Below are 21880 nucleotides of genomic sequence, written 5' to 3' on the forward strand. Positions count from 1 at the left end.
TTTGACCTTTCATAAGGTTTGCCTTAGCACTTGAAACCGCACTTACTGTTTAGACACCTGGATAGAAACCACCCTCACATATGTAGATTTTGTTTGACTTAAAATGATAAAATAATTATGTAATGTCTTCATTAATACTGCATATATTGATTTAAATGAAGTTCCTGGCCATATTTACACGTGATTTTTTTGACTACTTATTGAATGCCACATGTATGAGAATCTAATGCACTAGAAACTTTTATTCATTTGTGTTTAAATGTGCACATGCATATTAAATATGCACCACTGAGTTAAAACTTTAACTTGTACTAAGTAGGCCTGTATTTCACTATACTGCATAATAGATGTTTTCCATTTTCTGCTAACATGATATTTCTTGCAGATATTCACATGCATTGTTAGTTGTAGAATCAGTACATTACTGTACTAGAGATAGAGGAGCGAGCCTGAGAAGAGCTTGATGGAAAACAAGAGAAACCAGAGCGTTAACTATAAGACCTTATCTGCAATGTTTCAACCTGACCTCTGTGTGAGAAGAGCTATTTTTCCAATGTCCAGTGTTAGACTCCCCTAATATTGCAGTCTGCAAAATGAGAAATGGGCAAGAACAATGGACACCTGATAATGCGTACAAAGGAGGTGTTACCTAATAATTTAGTGTTCACACCTTTGGAGTCTAGAACTCTTCAGAACCCTTTTAGATTCAGATGCTTTCCTGATCCCTTCGAGTTTCCTGACCACAGTTTACTTTGAATTGTGAGAGCTTTAGACCTCAATGTTTCCCTTTGATTCTGGCTGAGTGTGGTTTAAGTTAACACTTACTCTCTGACCTATAGAAGACTCTTGGCCGAGCTTCTGAGATGCTGACACCTTTCCTACTTATATTTTCCTTGTTTTGTCTTAATTTCCTCAATGGAAATTTCTGATTTGAGACTTAGATTTTTTGAGAGCCATCCTTTAGCAGGAAGATAGGTAGACAAGATTCATTCATGCATAGACAACAAAACTTGCGACTCTACTCTGAACATCAAGTGTTACTGTTAATCTTTTGTATTGCTGTGACTGAATAGCTTATATGGGTCCGCCTTAATTTCTTCCGCAGGCTCAGATTGTCGGTGGCTATTCTGTATTTATACAGCATGGTTTTAAATGTTTATCTGAACTTTATTTTACATTTGTAATGAACTTTCTTAACTAATAGCTGTGGGTTCCTGTTCTTCATCGTGTAGCCAAATGAGCTGCACTAATAATTGAATTTGTTTGATGTAAATGTTAACTCCCATCAACTCTCAGCCGGAGAAAAAGGTCATTTGGAGGACCAATGATAAGCAAGTGGGCCAAGAAATGCTGGGTCACATTAAAATCAGCATAAAAAGCATCATATATAGTTTATGCTGCATTGTGACAGATGCTTGATGACTAAGTGAATAATCAAAAAAAGACAACATCCTTGACCTAAGGTACATTTAAAAATTGTGGAATATCAAATTCTATGTATTGTCCCCAATCAAAGCACATTTACCTAAAGTGAACCATGAATTTGCCCTACTTAATTCAATTCAATTCAATTTATTAAAGTTTTGGAACTCCAATAAGGTCCACTTAAAATGTACATACCAATTAATACATAAAGTGCAATAAAACCATGTGGTAATGCAGCGGAAACAAGATAATAAAATTTTTCAAAATACAACAGTTTCAATGGATAAAAGTGTGGGATTTAGCGACCAGCAATGAGAAAACCGGGAATATCCAGAATTGCGCCGATTGCAAATAGAAAGCAACCGAGACAACGTAAAGCACTTTCGAGAAACAAGGTTTAGAATTAGCAGCAAACAGTGAAAGAACAGAGCATTTCCTGAACTGGGCAAAAAGAAGCCTAATCATGTGCAAGTTTAACATTTGGGATAAAAAATTAAATAAGCACAGCCTACAAAATAAGGACCAAATAGTGCAAAGTACATTTCAAGATACGGCAGTTTCAAGGAATAAAAAGTTTGGGATCCAGCAGCCAGCAATGAGGAAACAGGGCATTTCCAGAATTGTGCAAAAAGCAATTAGAAAGCAACCGAGACAACTTAAAGTACTTTCGAGGAGCAAAGTTTAGAGATTGCAGCAGAAAATGAGAGAACAGAGCATTTCCTGAACTGTGCAAGTAAAAGCAGCCTAATCATGTGCAAGTTTACCATTTGGGATAAAAAATTAAATAAGCAAAGCCTATAAAAAAGGACCACATAGTGCAAGATACATTCATAATCAAGAAAGGATAATATGACTAAGAAAAAGATCAGCTGTTTAAGAATTAAATCTCACTTGAAAAATATTTAGTTAAAATATGTACATAAATTCCCTAAAGAAGTTAAACAATTTTGCACACACAGCTTCATTTTTGGGATTAAAAAGAAAGTTGCGAGCTGAGGCTACGTCTTTAATACCATTTTGTAAAAACCTCGGCCTAAGCCAAAGACGACGGTGCAAGTCCAGTGCCGGGCAAACAAACAAAACATGATCGAGGTTCTGGATACTCAGCTCACAGCGATTGGAATTTTTTTTCGTTTTTTGTATTCTGGGACCAATGTGCTGTTAGATCATTTAGAGGTAGAAGATTAAATCTAAATAGGGCAAACCAGCGTCTTATTCCATGGTCTAGGTTCCAGCTTAAATATTTCTGGGGCAGTTTTGGGGAAGTAGACCTTGCTATTATTTTTAATCTCTCTTTAGTATTACATAGCACAATATCTCTATTGAAGCTGATCCTTCCACTTGAATTTTTTAAAAAGGATTCAGATATTTCACTTAAGCCAATAGGAATGCTTTAAAGAGCTAGTAGTTTGCACTATTTCGGATTTGAAACTTCCACAAGTTACACTTTAAGACACCAAACTGCTCTCTGTGAAGACATGAATTCACTCTCAAAGGTCAACAAATTTGCCCAAGAATCAGTAAACTATATCATATGAGCATTCCGTTTTCCAATAAGATTGTGCCAAGTGAGCAATAGTCGTACTTCATACAAGACATACAATTGACAACAAATTAGGGATGAATTTGGTTTACTGTAACCATTAGGTCAATCTTATATGAGCTATGACTATTTCAAGCAATAACTCCTTTAGTAAATAGAGCTTCAAAAGTAACTAAGAAAATCAAATAATGGCACGTGGCTGAAGTAACCTAAAGACGAAACTTAATGGTGGAACAGATCCAGGCAAATATTCTGAAAGAGCACTCCACTACAGAATGCAAAACATGTCGGAAGGTAGAATATTGGTACTACAATTATAGGTTCCTACCCTTGGCCTACAATCTTCCTCCTCTACCTTATTACCTACCTTTTCTTCTTTATTTTGCTCTCCCCATGCTCCTCTTTCATTCCACTTTTATATGTGGGTCCCCTGATCCGTACACTCATCACTTCTCTAAATCCTTCCGTACCCTCCTTCCTCCCCATATAGTACAAACAGCCTCATAGCACTGGGATTTGGACAGTGGCTCAATATTTTCTTCTTTTGTAAACGATTAAAAACGATGTTTATTAAAATAAATCTTTTGACCATTTTGTCTTTTTACTATGTTTCCAGCTAAATGAGTTTTTGAATATTTTGGTTATCAGAAATGGTTTTCTATTATTAAGTTTAGATTTTAACGTTATAGAGCAACTAAAATAAACCAATAAACAAGTGAATAAAATACAGTAATGTGCATGTACATGAGTGGTTTAATTAGCTACAGTATGATAACGGATTGTCAGATATTTTCATTTGGGCCAATCAGGACAAATAGAAGGGTCAACTGTTTATTTACGTTCAAGTGGCCTAACTTCATATCCTACAACAAAAGATTTTCAATGAAGTAGTAGTCTGTATACCGACAAAACAGTAGGTAAAAAATAGAGAGTTGTATTTACAGAAAATAAGGATCATACAGTGAACTGGAGTGGCAGGTAGATCCTTGTTATAAGAAGAATAAAGAATTAACCAATTGAAAGAATGCCTTCATTAGAAAAGACATGGACAAGATTAACAGCAAAAATTTAGAAAATGCATCATTTCACCTGATATAACATTTGAGGCTGTGCATTTAACAGTCATCAAGGGTATGAATGGTGCGCTTCGATCAGTGAGTGAAGCAGGGAGCCTCCTCCCACACCTGATCTCTATATGGCAGTTACTAGGTCTCCAGAACTAATTGATTATGAGAAGAATAAGTCTTTCAAGGGAGAGTCAGATCTAAAGAAGAAGGCAGGAAAATTGTCTGCAGAAGTTGAATTTTTGCTAGAATCCATTCACTTTAAAGCAACAAAAGAGTTATACTTAAGGGGAGACAGAACAGAGAGGAAAGTTACTAGGAAAAGCTAACCTAGTAAAAGAAATACTGTAGAAACCTGCAATGGAAGATGAGAATTCACATTGTGCTAACAATGCCCAGAGTAAGATGATGTTTGATACACCACAGTGAACTGGTCATGGCAAGAAAAGGTTTAAATTGTGCAAAGGAATGCTTTGGTTCTCATTACTAATGTCTACTATAATACCCGATATCCCCCAACGAAATTACCATTACCAAGGCTCCAGAGGGAGGAATGACTGGTATTATAGATTTTCGGGGTATTACATGCAGAATACAACATGTTTATCGCTTGTATTTGCAGCCTTGTGTTGTGTGATTACTATACTGTTGGGTTGGAAGTGGAATGTGGGGGCATACTGCATTCCCTGCGTGGAACTCACGAGTGAGTGTGGGAGGCAGTTGTTGCCGGACTTTGGTCCTGACCGACGGATTAAAGAAGAGCTCCTTATCCGACTCCTGCTTCTTAACAGTGGCAACGAGATATCCTGAGAGCAGTTTTCAACTGATCAAGAAGGAAATTGTACAAGTCCGCCCTTTAAACCCATTTAACACCAATGATGTGTACATCATCTCTACTGATGCGCGTAATGTGGGTCTTGGCGCTGTCCTCATGCAGAAGAGACATGATGGGTCTGAAGAAACCATAGCTTTTGTATCAAGAACATTCCGAGCAGCTGAAGACACATTTTCCACCATAGAAAAAGAGGCCTTGGAGTTGTAGTGGGGTGTGAAGCATTTCAGGAACTACTTGTGGGGAAATGAATTTGTCCTTAGAATGGATCATAAACCATTGAGCGGTCTGTTCACCACTAAGGGAGGTGGAATAGCTACTCCGCGTATAGCCTAGTGGCAGTACAGGTTGTAAGAGTTTCATTATAGACTGGAGTATTGTGGCTGGTGCAAAGAAATATGTCGCTGTCTGCTTGTCGAGGTTACCCCAAGTAGAAAACATGGAGGGTGGGAGAACACTCGAGGAATTGGAGATGGTCTGGGTAGTATGTTCTGTGGATGACGCAGTTAAGGGGGCGTTGTCGGAGCAGGAATGGTTGGACGCAGTATCGGATGACAAGGAGTTCAAGGAGGTGGCCAATTTTATTTCTGTAGGTTGGCCCAGTAGTAAGGATATGCCCATGGAATTGATTCCATACAGGAAACTTGGTGAGGAATTGTCCGTTGTAGAGGGGATCATGCGCAGGTGTGGTCAATTAGTGATTCCTAGTTGTATGCAAAAGAAGGTTTTGGATCTAGGGCTTGAGGGTCATCTTGGGATTTGGGCCCTGAAGTGGAGAGTAAGGGATGATTTTTGGTGGCCAGGAGTGGACAGGGCCATTGAACATTATGTTTGGGATTGTTGCATGTGTGTTCTAAGTGACAAGTCACAAATTGCGTGCCCTTCCCTGATTACCCCAATCATTGTACAAAATACTTCTTGGTGCAAACTTGCATTTGACATTGGAGGACCTTTTGGAGTTACTGGTAGTTCATCTAAGTACGTTTTAGTCTTCGTAGACTGGCCAGAGGTGAAGTTTGTGGATAGTGTTAATGCTGATATTGTCATTAGATTTTTCAAGGAGGTGTTTCTCAGAGAAAGACTTCCTGAAGAATTGGTAACGGATAATGGGCCGCAATTGATGTCCGGGGAGATGGAAGGTTTTCTGACATGTTCTCACTTCTCCTTACCACCTTTGCAGTGATGGTTTAGTGGAACGTATGAACCCTGTGATCAAAGATCACTTTCAATTGGCTCTTGTGAATGATTTGCATAGGAAGGCGGCTATTGAGGACATATTGTGGGCAGAGAGGACCACACCACACATTAGCATGGAGTTTTCACTATTTACATTACTAACTGGCAGAATTGCAGGATCTAAACTAAACAAGGATTGGATGTCCAGGAAATCTATTGACATGATTAAGATGGAAAGGGTGGTAGATGTGGTAACTGCGGTGCAGAAGAAGTATAGTACCAGAGATGGCAGTTGCAGAGTGTCTCCGATTTGCATAGGTGACTGGATGAGAGTCAAAAAGCCTGCGTTTTGTTCGCAAGGGGTCACCACGATTTTCTGCACCTGTATGGGTGAAGGAGGTAAAAGATTGTGTGGTGGTACTAGAGAAGGGAAAAGTGTGGAATTAAAGTGCAGTTTCTGTGGTGCCTGAATCCAAAGCTGCCTATGTGAATGGAAAATTTGGAGTACATGCAGACTCCAGCTCTGTTTACAAAAGTAAGAACTACTCCTGCCAAATGTAGGGATTATAGCAGATATTAGATGGTTGTTCGGTTTGTCCTGGTTATTCTCATTTCTCTATTCTTTCATTGGGTATGTTTTGGTTAATTGCTGTTGTTTTCTGTTATAGTGTTTCATGCTTTTCTTGATTCTGTGAAGGATGGGGGTGTGTTGGGTTAAAAAAGTGGAATGTGGGGGCATGCTGCTTTCCCTGCGTGGAACTCACGAGTGGGTCTGGGCAGCAGTTGCTGGTGGACGTTGGTCATGACGGACGGATTAAAGAAGAGTTACTTACCTGACTGTGTCCTGCTTCTTTCAACATACTCTTTGTTTTTTTCCGTAGTTCCCTTCTGATTGGTGCTCACTCTAAATCCTTTTTTTCACTACTGCATTATGATTGTTTTAGCATGAAGGTTAATAATATTCTACATGGAATGCCTGGTTACTCAGGGGTAGTATAATTAATATTAGCATCCTCTATACATGCCATGTTAAATATTGACTAGTCAGAATTGTCTCAATAACGAGTTATATGAAATTTGATCTAAGACAAGAATGATTCATAATAACCAGGATTGTTTTGTTACAGGTCAGAGGTGTAAAAGGCGTTTTTTTGGCTAATCAGAAAAATGAAGGAAAAGTGACGACTCTAATAACATACAACAAAGGGCGTGATTGGGACTATCTGACTCCACCGAACCTTGATATGAATGGAAAAGCCACAAACTGCAAACCAGTAAGTATTACATTAATAGTGTTACAGAGACTGTGAAGAGCCCATTGCACATAACTAAAGAGCACAGCTGTCCATCCTCTCAAAGTTTGGTAAATTCAGTACAATGAGTCTGTAGTGGTAACATCAGTTATTGATAGCACTGGGGGCAGATGTACTAAACACTGGTCACAAACTACTTTTTTGTGACCACTGTGATATTTAGAGAACTTGCCTCTGTACTAATATCCAGTTTGCAAAATACCAAATTGTACTAAGCCGCAAAACGACCTACATCATAAATATTAATGAGGTATGTTGCAAATTGAGTTGCGCTATGATTCTCTTCCATCACAGGCATGGTGCTCTGCTGGGGTCAGCAGACCACCATACTTGTAATGGCTTTTAAATAATCATTTTTATTTAAATGCAGTCCTTTTTCCTTAAATGAGACAGGACTCTGTCTACAAAGAAAATTAACTTTTTTCTTTGTTTAATAGGTGGCAGTGGTTCTTTGTACCACTGCCTCCTCTTCAACAATTGTTTTTACATTCACTAATGAAAAACGGTCCCAAGAGGACCTCTTGATTTTTGCAAATGGGTTATCAGCTGCATGTAGGTGTTGGTAGAATATCAATGTTTTGTGACTATATTTCAGTCACAGAATATTGATCCTTTGCATGCTTATTCAGTTGTTGGAAGAGACGTCTATAACATGCCCTTCCAAACACTAAATTGTTATCCATTTCCAAACACATTTAAAAATCCACTCAATCGCAAAATGCATTTAGTGCATAGGAAAAAAGGTTTTAGCATTGGCAAACCCTCTGATTCCGTAAATCAGAGGGTTTGCCAATGCAGAACCCTTTGTACATTTGACACTTGGAGGCTAGCGATGTACAGAATGTAGCACTATATGAAAAGCAATGTATCATTATTATTATTCATATAAAGGCAACTTCTGATGTATCACTTTGCTTATTTAGGATAATGTAGGTGAACAAGAGGGGTTGTTTGGTTTCCTAATAGACTATGCCATCACTAGGGATACATTTTGAATCTCTTCAGCTGGGTCTCTCGAGGGAGAGTATGTTCTAGAGTTTGGAAGACATACTGTGACATGTCTTTATGTTCTTTCTTATTTCCACTTTTGCCATGGACTTCAATATGAGTGTGAGACTCTAAGCATAGTTGTAAATATTTATTAGAATTATTCTTGACATCGCATGAGATGTCTAGTCATGCTGCACCACAACATAATAATCAACCTTATGAACTGTCATGCGTTCCTATAAATGTTCAATCTCTGATCAAACATGCGCTACAAGTAAGCAGTCCACTAAAGGATCTTATTAAGCAGTCCACTAAAGGATCTTAATGTTGATATTTAGACCTGTATGATAGCCATGTTGACCTCTAATTTGGCTTTAGCAGTCCCTCTGGGCTATTCGATTAACTCAGTAACCAAAATCACGCTTCGATGTAATCATGCATCACAGTAAACCTAGGAGGCATTTGGCCCCCTAGTTAAGAACCTAATGATGAACCATGCAACCAACTAGGTTGGTGGGTGAGGGTTCTTTAAAACACCTAATGGGTTTTTCTTCATTGAGACTATTCAATGCTAACAGGATGCTAGTTGATTGATATGTCATTGAGCTCATTCTTTTTGTTTGTTACAATCTCTGATCAAATATGAGCTAGAAATATGCAGTCTACTAGAGGATCTTAATATTGATATTGTCCTCATTGCAGAGATCTGTATGAAAGACATGTTGACCTCTAATTTGGCTTCAACAGTCCCTCTGGGCTATTCGATTAAATCAGAAATTCTCCTGATCCACACCAGACGTGAAGGAGTAGCAATAGTTTATTAAAAAATATATTTCAATATCTTCATGAACTATTCATCCCCTCTCATGGCAGACTACATGGCAGCAACTATTTTTCCGAATTCTAAAAGTTCGATGAGACTTGTAGGATCAGCAAAAACATTTATACCATCTTTACAAGGGTCTACTTAGTTAGCTTATTTGCACTTAAGAAATATCCTTCTCTCCGAAGATTATGACATTCATGTTGATATGGACTCCGATGCCGATGCCAGGGAACTTTTGAACATATGTGCAACATTCGACCTGGTTCAGTATGTCAAAATGCCTACCCATTTAGCAGGATATACCTTGATCATATTTATGCTAGGCAGAATCTAGTTATTATTAGGTCTTTAGAAAAACTGCCATGGTCAGATTATATTGCAGTCATTTTAGTTCAAGTCAGGCCTAAGAAGAGGGCTAACTTCCATTAGAAAGAATGGTCCACACCTGATGTACATACATAGGACAAACTTTTAAAATCAACGCAACAGACAAGGCATGAGGACAATACTGTTGTTATACAGTACTTATATAGTTGGCTAACAAAGCTCTAGGTGCTAATATTCCTATGAAGATTGAGCACTCTTACAGGACTACGTCTTCTGCCCTTTGGTATAAAGTGGACCTCATGCTAGTTAAAAGGACATGCAAAAATCTTGAAAGAACATGGAGGCAATCGTATGACCAAGCAGCCAAGATCCACTGCAAGAGCGAAAGTAAGATCTATGAAGTCCTTGTTTGGAATGCAAGCTCCAACTACTGTCAAAATTGCATTTTACTTGCCAAAAATCCAACAAAAGAATTGGTTGTGGTCTATAAGTCTCTGGCTACTTCTAAAACTAGTATTTCTGTACCAATTCATCCACAATCTCATAATGAGCATAAGGCACCACCCATCCACCTAACCTGGGATATTGTGGAACGGCATACCTCTCTGCCCTAAGCCCACAAATCACACAACATGTGAGCCAACTATAACGCAACTCATCTCTCTTTCTCATGGCTAGTTGTTGTTTATAGTTTACGTTGGTACACCTTGAGTCCCCCTCTTTTTCCTCTTTGCTTTTAACTTTGACTCTGGCTTCTTTACCCTCCTGCTGTGGGGCTTATGAACTAGTGGAACTTGCGGGCTGTGGCATTGCCCAAAGTGTGAATAGTATGGGTCTTGTTGGGGCCCATAAACGTCTCTGTTACTGTGCTACTGACACTGGGTGGGTAGAGAGTGAATACTTGATGTATCTGATGCACTTATGTTATGTAAACTCAATAGAATACGTTATAAAAAAAGATTACTCTCCTTATACCCTATACCCTCCTTCACTCCTATCCCTCCCTCTTATTTCTCTTTTTCAGGGGACTGATAACACATTACTTTGCTCCGGTACAGACTTAAATTTAGTGTCATACTCCTCTATTTTAGCAAAGATGCAATCTAATTCTGGCTCTCCTCTGGACAAGTTTTTAAGACCATTGCCTCATCGGGTGCTTCAGCAATGACTTGCTTTAGTAATAAACCAGGTACCAGATTTTTGTAAGACTGCTTAAGTTATTCCACTTCTGAAAACTCTTCTTTAGGTCTTCGGATTTTGTCTATTGATCTATTTCTCTACTGCCTTTCACTACCAAGATTTTAGAAAGTCGTATTCATTTTCAACTATCACAATACATTGAACAGAAGGAGGAAGAGGTGTGGCGCCACGGCTAGGGCGACTGACTCCGGAATCTGATGATCATGGTTCGATTCCCAGCACCGGTGGCAGATTAGCCCAGCACCATGTGACTCTGGGCAATAGCTTGCTTAATCTTCCCGACGGACCCCAGCGCCTAGAGACCCTTACGGGTGATTGTGCGCTTTACAAATGTGGATTGTTCTTATTATTATAGAATTCCTTTCTCAATTATTTTCAGTTGGACTTCCACCCACACTGAGTGCTGAAAATGTGTTAATTGTCGCTCTCAGTAATATTCATATGATAGTAGATGCTAGAGGCTTGGTTATACTGATACTCCTCGATTTGTCTCCTGCCTCTACATGGTTCCTCATAAAATCCGACTGGATAGGCTATCAATCACCAGCCTTGGTGGTAATGTTTCAGCTTAGTTCTTCTCTTTTCTTACCTTCTGATCACAGGCAGTTTTCTATCAGCTCTTCTGTGTTTCTTTAAATGTTGATTGGGCAGAATGACTCTGCATTAAACCCCACTCTTTTCAATTTATATGTAGTACACTTTGCCAATTTGATTGTCTCGTTCATCTTTCGATTTCATATGGATGATATGCAGATCCTTCTGTGGTTAGATGATGGCGACCTCAACTTTATTCATGATAAGTTTAAAAACTGCTTTGTTGCAGTCACTAACTAACTAGATGAACAGCAACTATTGAACTCAGACATAACTGAAATATTGCTGTGTGAACCTTGCTGTGGTTTCCTATTTTGTGGTCTGAGTCGCCGTGCACTTGCTCTCTTCCAGCTTCCAAGGCTTACAAACTGGGTGTGATTTTTGACAATAAGCTCTACTTTAAGGCCCATATCAATAAACTTACTTCATCTGGTTTCTTGTGATTAGTTAGAGTCTTAACCCCTTGGCTGCGGCGGTAATTCCGCCGCAGCGCTAGGGGGGAGGGGAGGGGCCGCGTGGCGCCGCCATGCTCGTGACGGAACCACTCTTTCACGAGCCTCGGGCGCGCTGTGCTTGTGACGGAGTGGTTCCGTCACGGCCCCGCCCGCTCAATAGAAAGTGCCGCACAGACGCGAAATCAGGGCCGTGCAGGTGAGGCGGCTGGGCCGTGACGGAACCACTCCGTCACCAGCACAGCGTGTCCGTGGCTGGTGACGGAGTGGTTCCATCACCAGCATCGATGGTGTTAAGGAAGGTTTGCCGCTCATTCCGAGAGCCTCCAGGAAGCTTCTTTTTTCAACACATAATTTTATTGATTTTTGACACAAAAATAGTTGAAACATCTTACATCAGTAATCATTTGGTGTTGTGGATTTTGATACAAGTTACACGTATGGTCAATTCTAGAGTTTAAAAACCTTAGCGTGTGACACATTTGGATACAGCAATTCTTGTCGATGAAAGATACGTTAGAATCAGTACCATATAGTTGATAAAATATACTCGAGAAATCGGTACATCATCACTTTGTCCCCCCCAAACTCCCACCCTGGATATCCCACCCACAACTATACCCTCCCAATTAACAATAAAGTATGAACATAGTCGCTTATGGACATTCCGTTCTGCCAGGGCAAGTATGGCAATGGCAGATGGTGCAATAGGTTCTCTGGGGGAAGGGAAAGGGGAAGGGGAAGAAGGGGGAGAGGGAAATGTTCAGCAGTGGAGGGGAGAAAAAGAGGGCTAAGCCGAATTCACGAGTTATTCCGGGGGGACGGGGGCAAAGGAGGGGGGGAAGGGCAGAAGGGAGGAAACTGAAGATGAAGGGTAGGGAAAGGCACCCCGTCGACGCCACTACCTATCCAGGTACCAGACATTGATAAGCTACTCCAGCTATGGAGCAAGGGGTTCCATTGTGTCATCAGCTGTTAGCACTTTTAACTGCTCTATTAATTGAGCCCATTCAAGGGTAATCGGCCTTTTTCTTAGACCAAGGTATTCTTCGCGTCGCCAGGAAGTTTCGGATCGATGGCCTGACTATAAGTAGGCTATACTACTATATCATGTTATTCGTTGGCCTCCCTCCCTTTTTGCTGAGCATAGTTCATCTCATCCAAAATGTTTCAGCCAGGCTTGTAAGAGACATTCACAAACAGGCCAGAATGTTTCTTGATTCAGGAGAGATGTTTCTTTCAGCTACATGACTCAGTTGTTCACTAAGTACATACCACAGAGTATGTTCTGCACTTCAGCTGCTAGCTTGGTTTCTCTTCCTAGGTTTCGCGGATCTCATCTAGGAGGTTAATCCTTCTCTGTGTTGACTACTTCTGCTTGGAATCACTTGCACTATGCTATTCACAAGGAGTCTTAACTTTAAAAAACACATCTTCCAACAATTGCTTGGGCTCACCAATTTTTTCACTTTTCTTCCTTTGCTGCATGCTGCTATCTTGCAGTTTATAGCAACAAGACACCCTTGGTAATCAGCATGCTCTATATGAAACCAAAAAATCTAATATAATTAATTGTTTCTTATGGTGAGCGTCTTAAAACAGATTATATTAAACCAAGGCAAACACTCAAGAATATAATTTTTAAAAGATAATTTTGTCACCTGGAATAAGCAATGCAAACCGAAAAATGGTGACCATAGAATAGCTGAATTAATAGATACACTGAGCTTGAAGCACTGAGTTTTTATTAAATCTCAAATAAGTGAATTGACAACCAATAATCGTCCATCTTGTGAGCATCAGAAATTGGATAACCTATTCTGAGTCTTGAGAGCTCGGCCTATCCTCACTTTCTTACTCAGAACAGATTCAAGGCATAACTTACGTGATTATATTAAAACTCTCAGTTTCCTGAGATGCTACAGCATTTTAGATGATGGGCAATATGAGATTTGACCACATTCCAGAGACTTATAGATTGGAGTATAGATTGATATATGATATATGACTCATATTCAATCCAGTTGTATATTTAGGTTGGGCTCTGTATACTTCCCCACTGGTGGCAGAAAAGACTGAAGTAGGGTTGGGTTTCTGACTAGTGGTGAGAGCGGTTTGTGGTCTGTTGGGTGTTCAAACCTCCTACCTCCTACCCAAACATAACACCTACATTTTCAATGGCCCAACAACATGCTACTAATACCTTCTCAATGATGGGATAGTTTAGTTCTGGTTCAAGAAGTACTCTGGACACAAAGTGTTGGAAAATAAATCATTAGTTGTGTGGCCTGCACACCAAACACCCCATTGTAGTGCTTGACTCTCACAGGGCAGTGTTGCAGGTCAAGGCCTACTCAAGGGAGGTGGTGTGGGCTAGTAACCACCATTCGCAGATACATTATCGCTCAATAAATGATTGTCCAGTCTATGCTTTTTCTTTGAAAAAAGGAAAAGGAGAAGTACATGTATTACACACACACTACTCAATACTATGCAGCACTTTACAAATATACACAAGCTGATGGAACTACCTTTGGATGACATTGCATAAACATTCTTAGCCCTCCCTCAACAGGGGAATCTAGTACCACAACTAACATATCTAAACATTATCTTGCCCTTAAATGTCAAGGGTTGAACATAACTTGGAGTCAGAGCACTTAATACTGGCACCAAAAGCGGGTGGCTGTCCACCTCATTATTTCAACAAGCATTTCAACATCGGAATAAATGCAATAATTACATATAACTATGACTGAGGACACTTAATACTGGCAATAAAGCATGTATACTTTAATCTCGAGTGACTATCTGTCTCATCATTCAAATAAATTAGCAAGAATCAATGTCTAAGTGTGTCTGGGAGTGTGATGTACTTATCATAACTGTCAATATGAATAATGCAATTTACTCACATTTGTAGTTAGAGTACTGTGTAATTATAATAATTCATCTAGAAGGTGCTTGCAGCATACACTTTGAAAAACTTACAACATACAATACAGCATTTTAAACACAGTCCCTAAAGCACACCTCTTCTGTAATCACTACACAGGTAATTAGAGCCTTTAACCCCTAGAGGATGTCAATCAAACATGAAATGTCACACTGAGCAATGTTTGGTCACAAACATTGCAACTATAATTCTTACCTCATGAGGGGAGGCTGCATTCCTCCTGTAGATCCTGCCGTACTGTAGCACCATTTTGGTGGTGGCTCCAGCTCTCCTAGGGTCACCAAAAGCCACAAACTAGTGGTTTTCATCTTTTCAGTGCGGGCAAAATCATTGAACCCTCACAGGGCATTAAGGGGCGCTCCTCCATACTTTCAGGGAATATCTAAGCAGCGGCTCTCCCACTACATTGGGGAGAGCCTCGATTCTTTCCTGCTCTATTTTGGTGTCTTTCTGGCGCATTGCTGGTTTGGTCTCGGCGTGCTCGATCCCACCTGTGCACCCCACGGGCACTGATCACATTGGAGAGCAGCTCGGGCGCCTACGTGCTGCCATGGATCTGTTACTTCAGTTTGTGCTACGCAAACAAATGATGGATGGAATGCTGAATAAATTCTACATTCACATCCAGTCAAGAGATATGGGTTAAATCCATTGTTCTTTTGCTCACCATGCCAACCCAGTTTAGACCCAGCCATATACAAATCAGTCTTGACCCTGTGCCTCATGGGAACAGTCCAGACCAAACTGCCAAGCCAGGTCCTCCCTGGACCGGAAACAAGCATCCTTGGACCTGTTTCTGGGTATTACCCTTCATCAGCCAGGCTAGCTTGAATCCAGTGGCACAGTGAACAAGAGAGCCATATCTGGCCATACCCATTCCACGTAGGGTGAAAAGTGCTACACAAACAAATGATGGACGGAATGCTGAATAAATCCTACATTCACCCCCCGTCTGGGTTACTTCAGTTTGGTCTGTATGCTCCTGCGGACAGACACGTGTGGTGCTGACAGCCTTCTAGGGCGCAAGGATGGGGCCCTGGGCCCCCTACTCAGCTCAATCACACCAATCTTCTCCTTGTCTTTGGGGCCTAGGGTTGGGTCCTGGACCCGCACTTTCTCCCTGCATCAGGGAAGTGTGACAGAGCTTCCCTGACTATTTTCTTTTTGGGTGCAGCCACTGTGGCCTGGGACCCCTCAGGGGATAAACATTCATCTGGCAGCAGAGCTCCACTCGCTCGTGCCTGCTAGTTGGGGTGAAAGGTCACCAGAACTTAAAACAATGATAACTTGGGCCCGATTCAGCTGATTTTGACCATCTTGAATCACTTTCTTCAAGCCTCCACAGGTGATGAAGTTTGCAGGAAGCAGGTTTCCCTGTGCCAGCCTTTCACCTCGCTCTCCTTCTAGGCCGCTCTCCTCCCTGTGCGTAAGCCCAGGAATTCCCCCAACTAATCCTCAGGGGATCAGTATTACTCGTCCTTGGGGAGTGACCCACTGGTCCTGAGGTCAATCAGAGACAGCGTCCTTAGTCCAGGGGACAGTTCGGGGCTTTTTCCTCTCAATAGTCCATGGCTTCAGCATCCAGTCCCAGTGATCTCAGAAGAATCACATTCAAGAGAGAGCTCTACCCCCTGTGCAAGAACCTTCAAGGGAGGGTGGGAGGTGCCAGCAGGGAGGCACGTCTGTCCTTTCCTCAGGTGCCACATCACTGCTCCGCCCCTGATTCAGCCTTCCTGCACAGGCTTCTGAGTTACTTCAGGAGTCACTTGCCACATGTGCTTTTGGGGTATCAGCTCCCCCTTCGCTGATATGACTGCCAGGGCCTTCTCCCAGCAAATCTGCAAATTAGCCACCCATTTGGTTTGGCTCCAGAGGTCTGGGCTCCCTCCTTTGTTGAGTGACCTGGTACAGGCACTCTTCCTGGCTCAGGATGACAGCTGGCTGATTGATGCAGAACGATTTCGCCCATTCCCTTCCTTCTGGAGAGATGACCTAAGCAGTGTCAAATGTTTGCTTTGATGGGTGAGGTCTTTGTTCCTGCAGCTGGGGAAAACAGCAATCCCAGCCAAGGATGTTCACAAAATGCCTGGGCTCTGATCCTGAGCTGAGTGAGAGAAATATGAAATTCCTGAACCCAAGAAACCCAAGGCAGACCCAAAGAACCTCAAGAACTTCCGGCCCATCTCCCTGCTCCCCTTCCCCGCGAACATCAACTAGAAGATTGTCAGCAGGCAACTGACCCACTTCCTTGAGGAGAACAACACCGTGGACTCATCCCAATCCGGATTCCCAAGCAACCACAGCACCGAAACCACCTTCATCTCTGCCACTGATGACATCAGTAAACTGCTAGACAAGGGCGAAACTGTGGCCCTCATCCTCCTGGACCTCTTGGCCACCTTTGACACCGTGTGCAACCACACCCTCCTCGCACGCATCCACGACTCGGGGATCCACAACAAAGCCCTGAACTGGATCACTACCTTCCTCACCGGCAGAACATAGAGAGTCCGCCTCCCTCCTTTCCGATCTGAAGCCACCAAGATCACCTGCGGTGTACTCCAAGGATCATCCCTCAGCCCGACCCTTTTTAACGTTTACATGGCACCGCTGGCCAACATCGTCCGATCACACGACCTCAACATCATCTCATACGCCGACGACAAACAGCTGATCCTCTCCCTCACCAAGGACCCCGTCACCGCCAAAACCAACCTCCACGAAGGAATGAAGGCCATCGCCGAATGGATGAAGAACAGTCGCCTGAAACGGAACTCAGACAAAACGGAGGTCCTAATCCTCGGCTCCACCCCATTGGCCTGGGACAACTCTTGGTGGCTGGTCGGGCTGGGAGCTGCACCGACACCCACCGACCACGCACGCAAGCTGGGGTTCATTCTCGACTCATCACTCTCATTGACCCAGCAAGTCAACACCGTCTCCTCCTCCTGCTTCAACACCCTCTGCATGCTTCGCAAGATCTGCAGATGTATCCCCACCGGAACCAGAAGGATGGTCACCCAGGCCCTCGTCAGCAGCAGGCTAGACTATGGCAACGCCCTCTACGCGGGAACCACGGCAAAACTCCAGAAAAGACTTCAACGCACACAGAATGCCTCTGCACGCCTCATCCTCGACATCCCCACCACAGCCACATCACTTCCCACCTGAGAGACCTGCACTGGCTTCCCATCAACAAGAGGATCACCCTCAAAGTGTGGCTCAATGGTTAGAGAGGCAGACCCTGATGCAGAGGTCTAGGCTGGGACCAGGGTTCAATTCCCGCCTCGGTGGGTCTTGGGCTCAAAATTCCACGGACCTGATAATTCTCGCCTCGGTGCCTATTCTAATCATGGAGTCCCACTCTGCAACTCTGGGCAATAGCTTGCTTAATCTCCACAACGGCCCCCACAACGCTAAGGATGCCTGGCCTCCACCTTGGGGGTGCCCAGGAGTGGACACCTCACAGGGAAAGCCAGGATGGGTTCCACAGCGGTATTTGTACAAGCGCCTTGAGACCCTTGCGGGTGAGTAGTGCGCTATATAAGTATCAATTTACATTCAATTTGCATTACCCACACTAACAAGGCACTCCACAACGCCGGACCAGCATACCTCAACAAACGACTTGCCTTTCACACCCCGAACCGCCAGCTTCGCTCTGCTGACCTCACCCTCGCCACCATTCCACGCATCCACCGAACGACCACCGGTAGCAGATAATTCACCCACCTCGCTGCTAAGACATGGAACACCCTCCCCATCCACCTACGACCTCCAGGAGACTTTTCTAGACCTGGCAGTTTGAGCAGTAGCAGCACTTCCTCCCACTCTTCCCACTTAGCGCCTTGAGACCCTCACGAGTGAGTAGTGCGCTCTACAAATGCATTGATTGATTGATTGACTGGATGACCTATAAGCTGTACTGATATGTTTTTGAGCTTCACAGAATTGTTCTTTTCACACAGATTACATTGGTGCAACACTGGAGTCTGTGACCCCCAGGGAACTTGAGCTGCACCCTAAAGCAATCTTTCCCAGGGAGTATAATGGAGTGTCACTACAGTCAAAGACAGGAGAAGCACACTGACTTTCCCTACATGTGTACGCCCTATTAAAGGCGCTATTCCAGGTCAACAGCCAACTCTGCATAGCACATTCTGCACCAGGCTATCTGTACGTGGTTCTTGGGCTGTGCACAATAGATGTCTCCGACATGCGGCACTCACATGTGTGCACACATGTGTACACATGTGCCCACATGTAACCAGCCCAGTGCCCCTTACCCTGGCTGCATCACAGCAGGCTTATCTCACAAGGCTGACACTGATGGTAAACATGTGCAGTCCATTTTACCATGAGTTTGCCGTGGGTGAGTCTCAGATTATGAGGCTCTCCTACAGTAAAAGGACAGAAAACAGGTGATCAAAATGCAAAATATCTAGGCGAATTAGATGGTCAGAACAACCTTCTTTCCCATAGCTTATGGCGACTACCCCACTATTGTATTCTGGGTCAACAGTGCACTTAGCCCATACTTGTTGGCATCCACTGTAATGTTGCACAGAAAATCTGGAACATATGAATGCAATGCTCTCACCATCTCTGTTTTTGCTCTTGACAGCCATCATCCCACACAAATGGTACACTTTTTTTGAACATATTAGTAAGATTTCTCATCTTGGAAGCATATCCAGGAATGAATCTAGAAGAGAAATCACATCTCCCAAGAGTGTAGCTCATCTTTATCTTTCGGTTTTGGATAATCCACCACCACTTTAACAAGGCCAGTCCTCTGGTAAATACATTCCCCAGACATGCTGTGACCCAGAAACTCCACTTTTTTTTTCAAAATTCACATTTCTCCTTCTTAACCAGGACCATTTTTGCTGCAGAAATGCAGAGAACTTGTCGTAATATTTTGTCATGACCTTCCAACCATTTGGCATATACCAGCACAACATCCTGAAGCACAATGACCCCCTTCATGTTTCCCAACAACTGATCCATGTTATGCTGAAAAATAGAGGCAGAAGACACCAGCCCAATTGGCATGCGACAAAACTGGTATGTGCCACAAGGTGAACAAAAACACTGTGCAATGCTTTCAAATTTCCTCCAACACCACTTGATAATAGGCTGAGGCCAAATTGATTTTAGTAAACCATTCAACCTCTCACAGCTCACCTAACAGGTTGTTGTTCTTAGGCAATGAATGGGAATCTACCCATAATTACTTGTTGAGACTTTATAAATCTACACAAACTCGTATGTCCCCAATATGCTTTCTAACCACAACCAAAGGGGATAACCACAAACATGATTCTACTGGTTCTAGCACCCCTTTTCTTTGTAAACTGGCCCACTCCTTTCCCAAGTTATTTCTTAGACTGAATGGAACCAACCTGATCTTATGTTTGATCAGGATAGCACCATGTTTCACCTTTATTCTATGCTTGAACTCTCTTATCTTTCTCAGATTGGATGAAAAACAGAAGGAAAACCATGTTCAATAAAGTCTGAAGGTGGTACCCTTTTACCACCAAAACTTGGTCACTAGTGCAAGGTCTAAGCATCAATCCAAACCAACCCTGATAGTACCCTCCTAAAATATTTAGTCCCTTTTTAACTATATACACTTTTTCTAGTATTCAGTGACATTGGACCTCCATAACATCCTCAATAAACCCTTCCAGCTCCCTCGTCTTGCCCTATAGGCAACCTATCAGGAGGCACAACTGCCTGTCACCCCATGTATTGTGAAAGAACTTGGAGGTGTTCATCGTAATTCTTGCACCTGAGTCAACTAATAGGTGTACACATTTGTCTCCAACTAGTATATCCATGTAGGAATGTACAGATTTATCAGGGTCTGCCATCACCACATTGTCTTCTGTAACAAACAGTTGGCAGCTCCGGAAGGTGTTTGAAATCCTCCTTTCCTTCAATACCCAGGGATTGTAGCAGTAGATATTTCTTTCTTTTCACCTTAAAACATGATGGCCCACTCACTCCAAAGTACTTATCAAATGCATCACACCACTGGTTCCATGGGATAGCTGGGTTGCCCAGAGATTTCAAAAATGGTTGTGGTGGATTTACTGATTACATATTTGGTCAGGATCAACATATGTTGGACACCCGTAATACTCCAGTTGCACACTCTAATACCCTGTCACTGTGCAAATCTAACAAAAAAAGTATGTACTTTAATTCACAGCTTTGTTCATATGCATACCAAACAATAGTTAATAGCCTAGACAGGTGTGATTACACCATAGTCAATAGACTAGACAGGTGTCTGTGTCACCAATGTTCCTTCAGTTCCGAGAAACATGCAGAAGAACTGTTTTTAAGCGCTATTAAACAAAATATTTAACAATTCACCTAGGGCAGAAACATTGTATGAATTCTGCTCCAACACAAACTGCTTAGCCTTGCTGTTGAACCACCAGGGCTGACGAGTTATCAGCTTCCTCCAGGATGTATAGAAAGAACCGGTCCACAACGGTTGGCAGCAATTTGTTATATTCGACCAATATGTATGCAGCAAACCGTTCCAAAATGGTTGCCAGCAATTATTGTGATTCGCCTGCTGCAAATGTCTGCAGATGACCGTTCCTAAATGTCTGCCAGCAGTTTGTTATATTCAACCAAGATGTATGTATCAAACTGTTCCAAAATGGCTGCCAGCACTTATAGTTATTTGCCTGTTCCAAGATGCCTGCACATAATAACTGCCTCAAGAAAAACACCTGTTCCAAAATTGGATCACTATATATAAAAACAGCAAAATTATAAAATTATCAAACTTCACAAAAAAAACACAGCCGTCGTCAGTCAATAACGTTTCCCACAGAAAAAGGATGAAATTGAACTTGAGTGCAAAATTGAATGAAGTTAGGAAATGCTGACTGTACTTGGGTGGAGGTTAACAATATATCCTTTGATCCCGCATGCAAAACAGGAAAATGTTTGCCACTTTAAGCAACTGCGCACTTTGCAGCTGAGAACAAGGAATTTCAAGATGGTGTATGAACATACATTAAAAACCAACTGGATACAATGGCGGAGCTTGGCATTTGATGTGGCTGAAGGAGTTGAAAACTTAAGAGGGCGGCCGTGCGTCAGAAAAGGTAAAAACAAACTGCAATGGTGCCCACAGCTGTTTGCACTGAAACA

At 42.2% G+C, this 21880-nt stretch overlaps 1 protein-coding gene across 5 annotated transcripts in view; it reads left to right on the forward strand.

The window, feature by feature from the left end:
* SORCS2 (sortilin related VPS10 domain containing receptor 2) overlaps positions 1–21880 on the forward strand; it is a 2165153-nt gene that overhangs the window by 1790436 nt on the left and 352837 nt on the right. For all 5 annotated transcript variants that reach the window (XM_078678523.1, XM_078678525.1, XM_078678524.1 and 2 more), the window contains exon 10: positions 7168–7314. In XM_078678523.1, coding sequence (XP_078534649.1) covers positions 7168–7314 — 147 coding nt within the window. The remainder of the gene's footprint in view (positions 1–7167; positions 7315–21880) is intronic.

This window comes from Lissotriton helveticus, chromosome 2_2, assembly GCF_964261635.1.
Source record: "Lissotriton helveticus chromosome 2_2, aLisHel1.1, whole genome shotgun sequence".
Taxonomy (NCBI): Eukaryota; Metazoa; Chordata; class Amphibia; order Caudata; family Salamandridae; genus Lissotriton; species Lissotriton helveticus.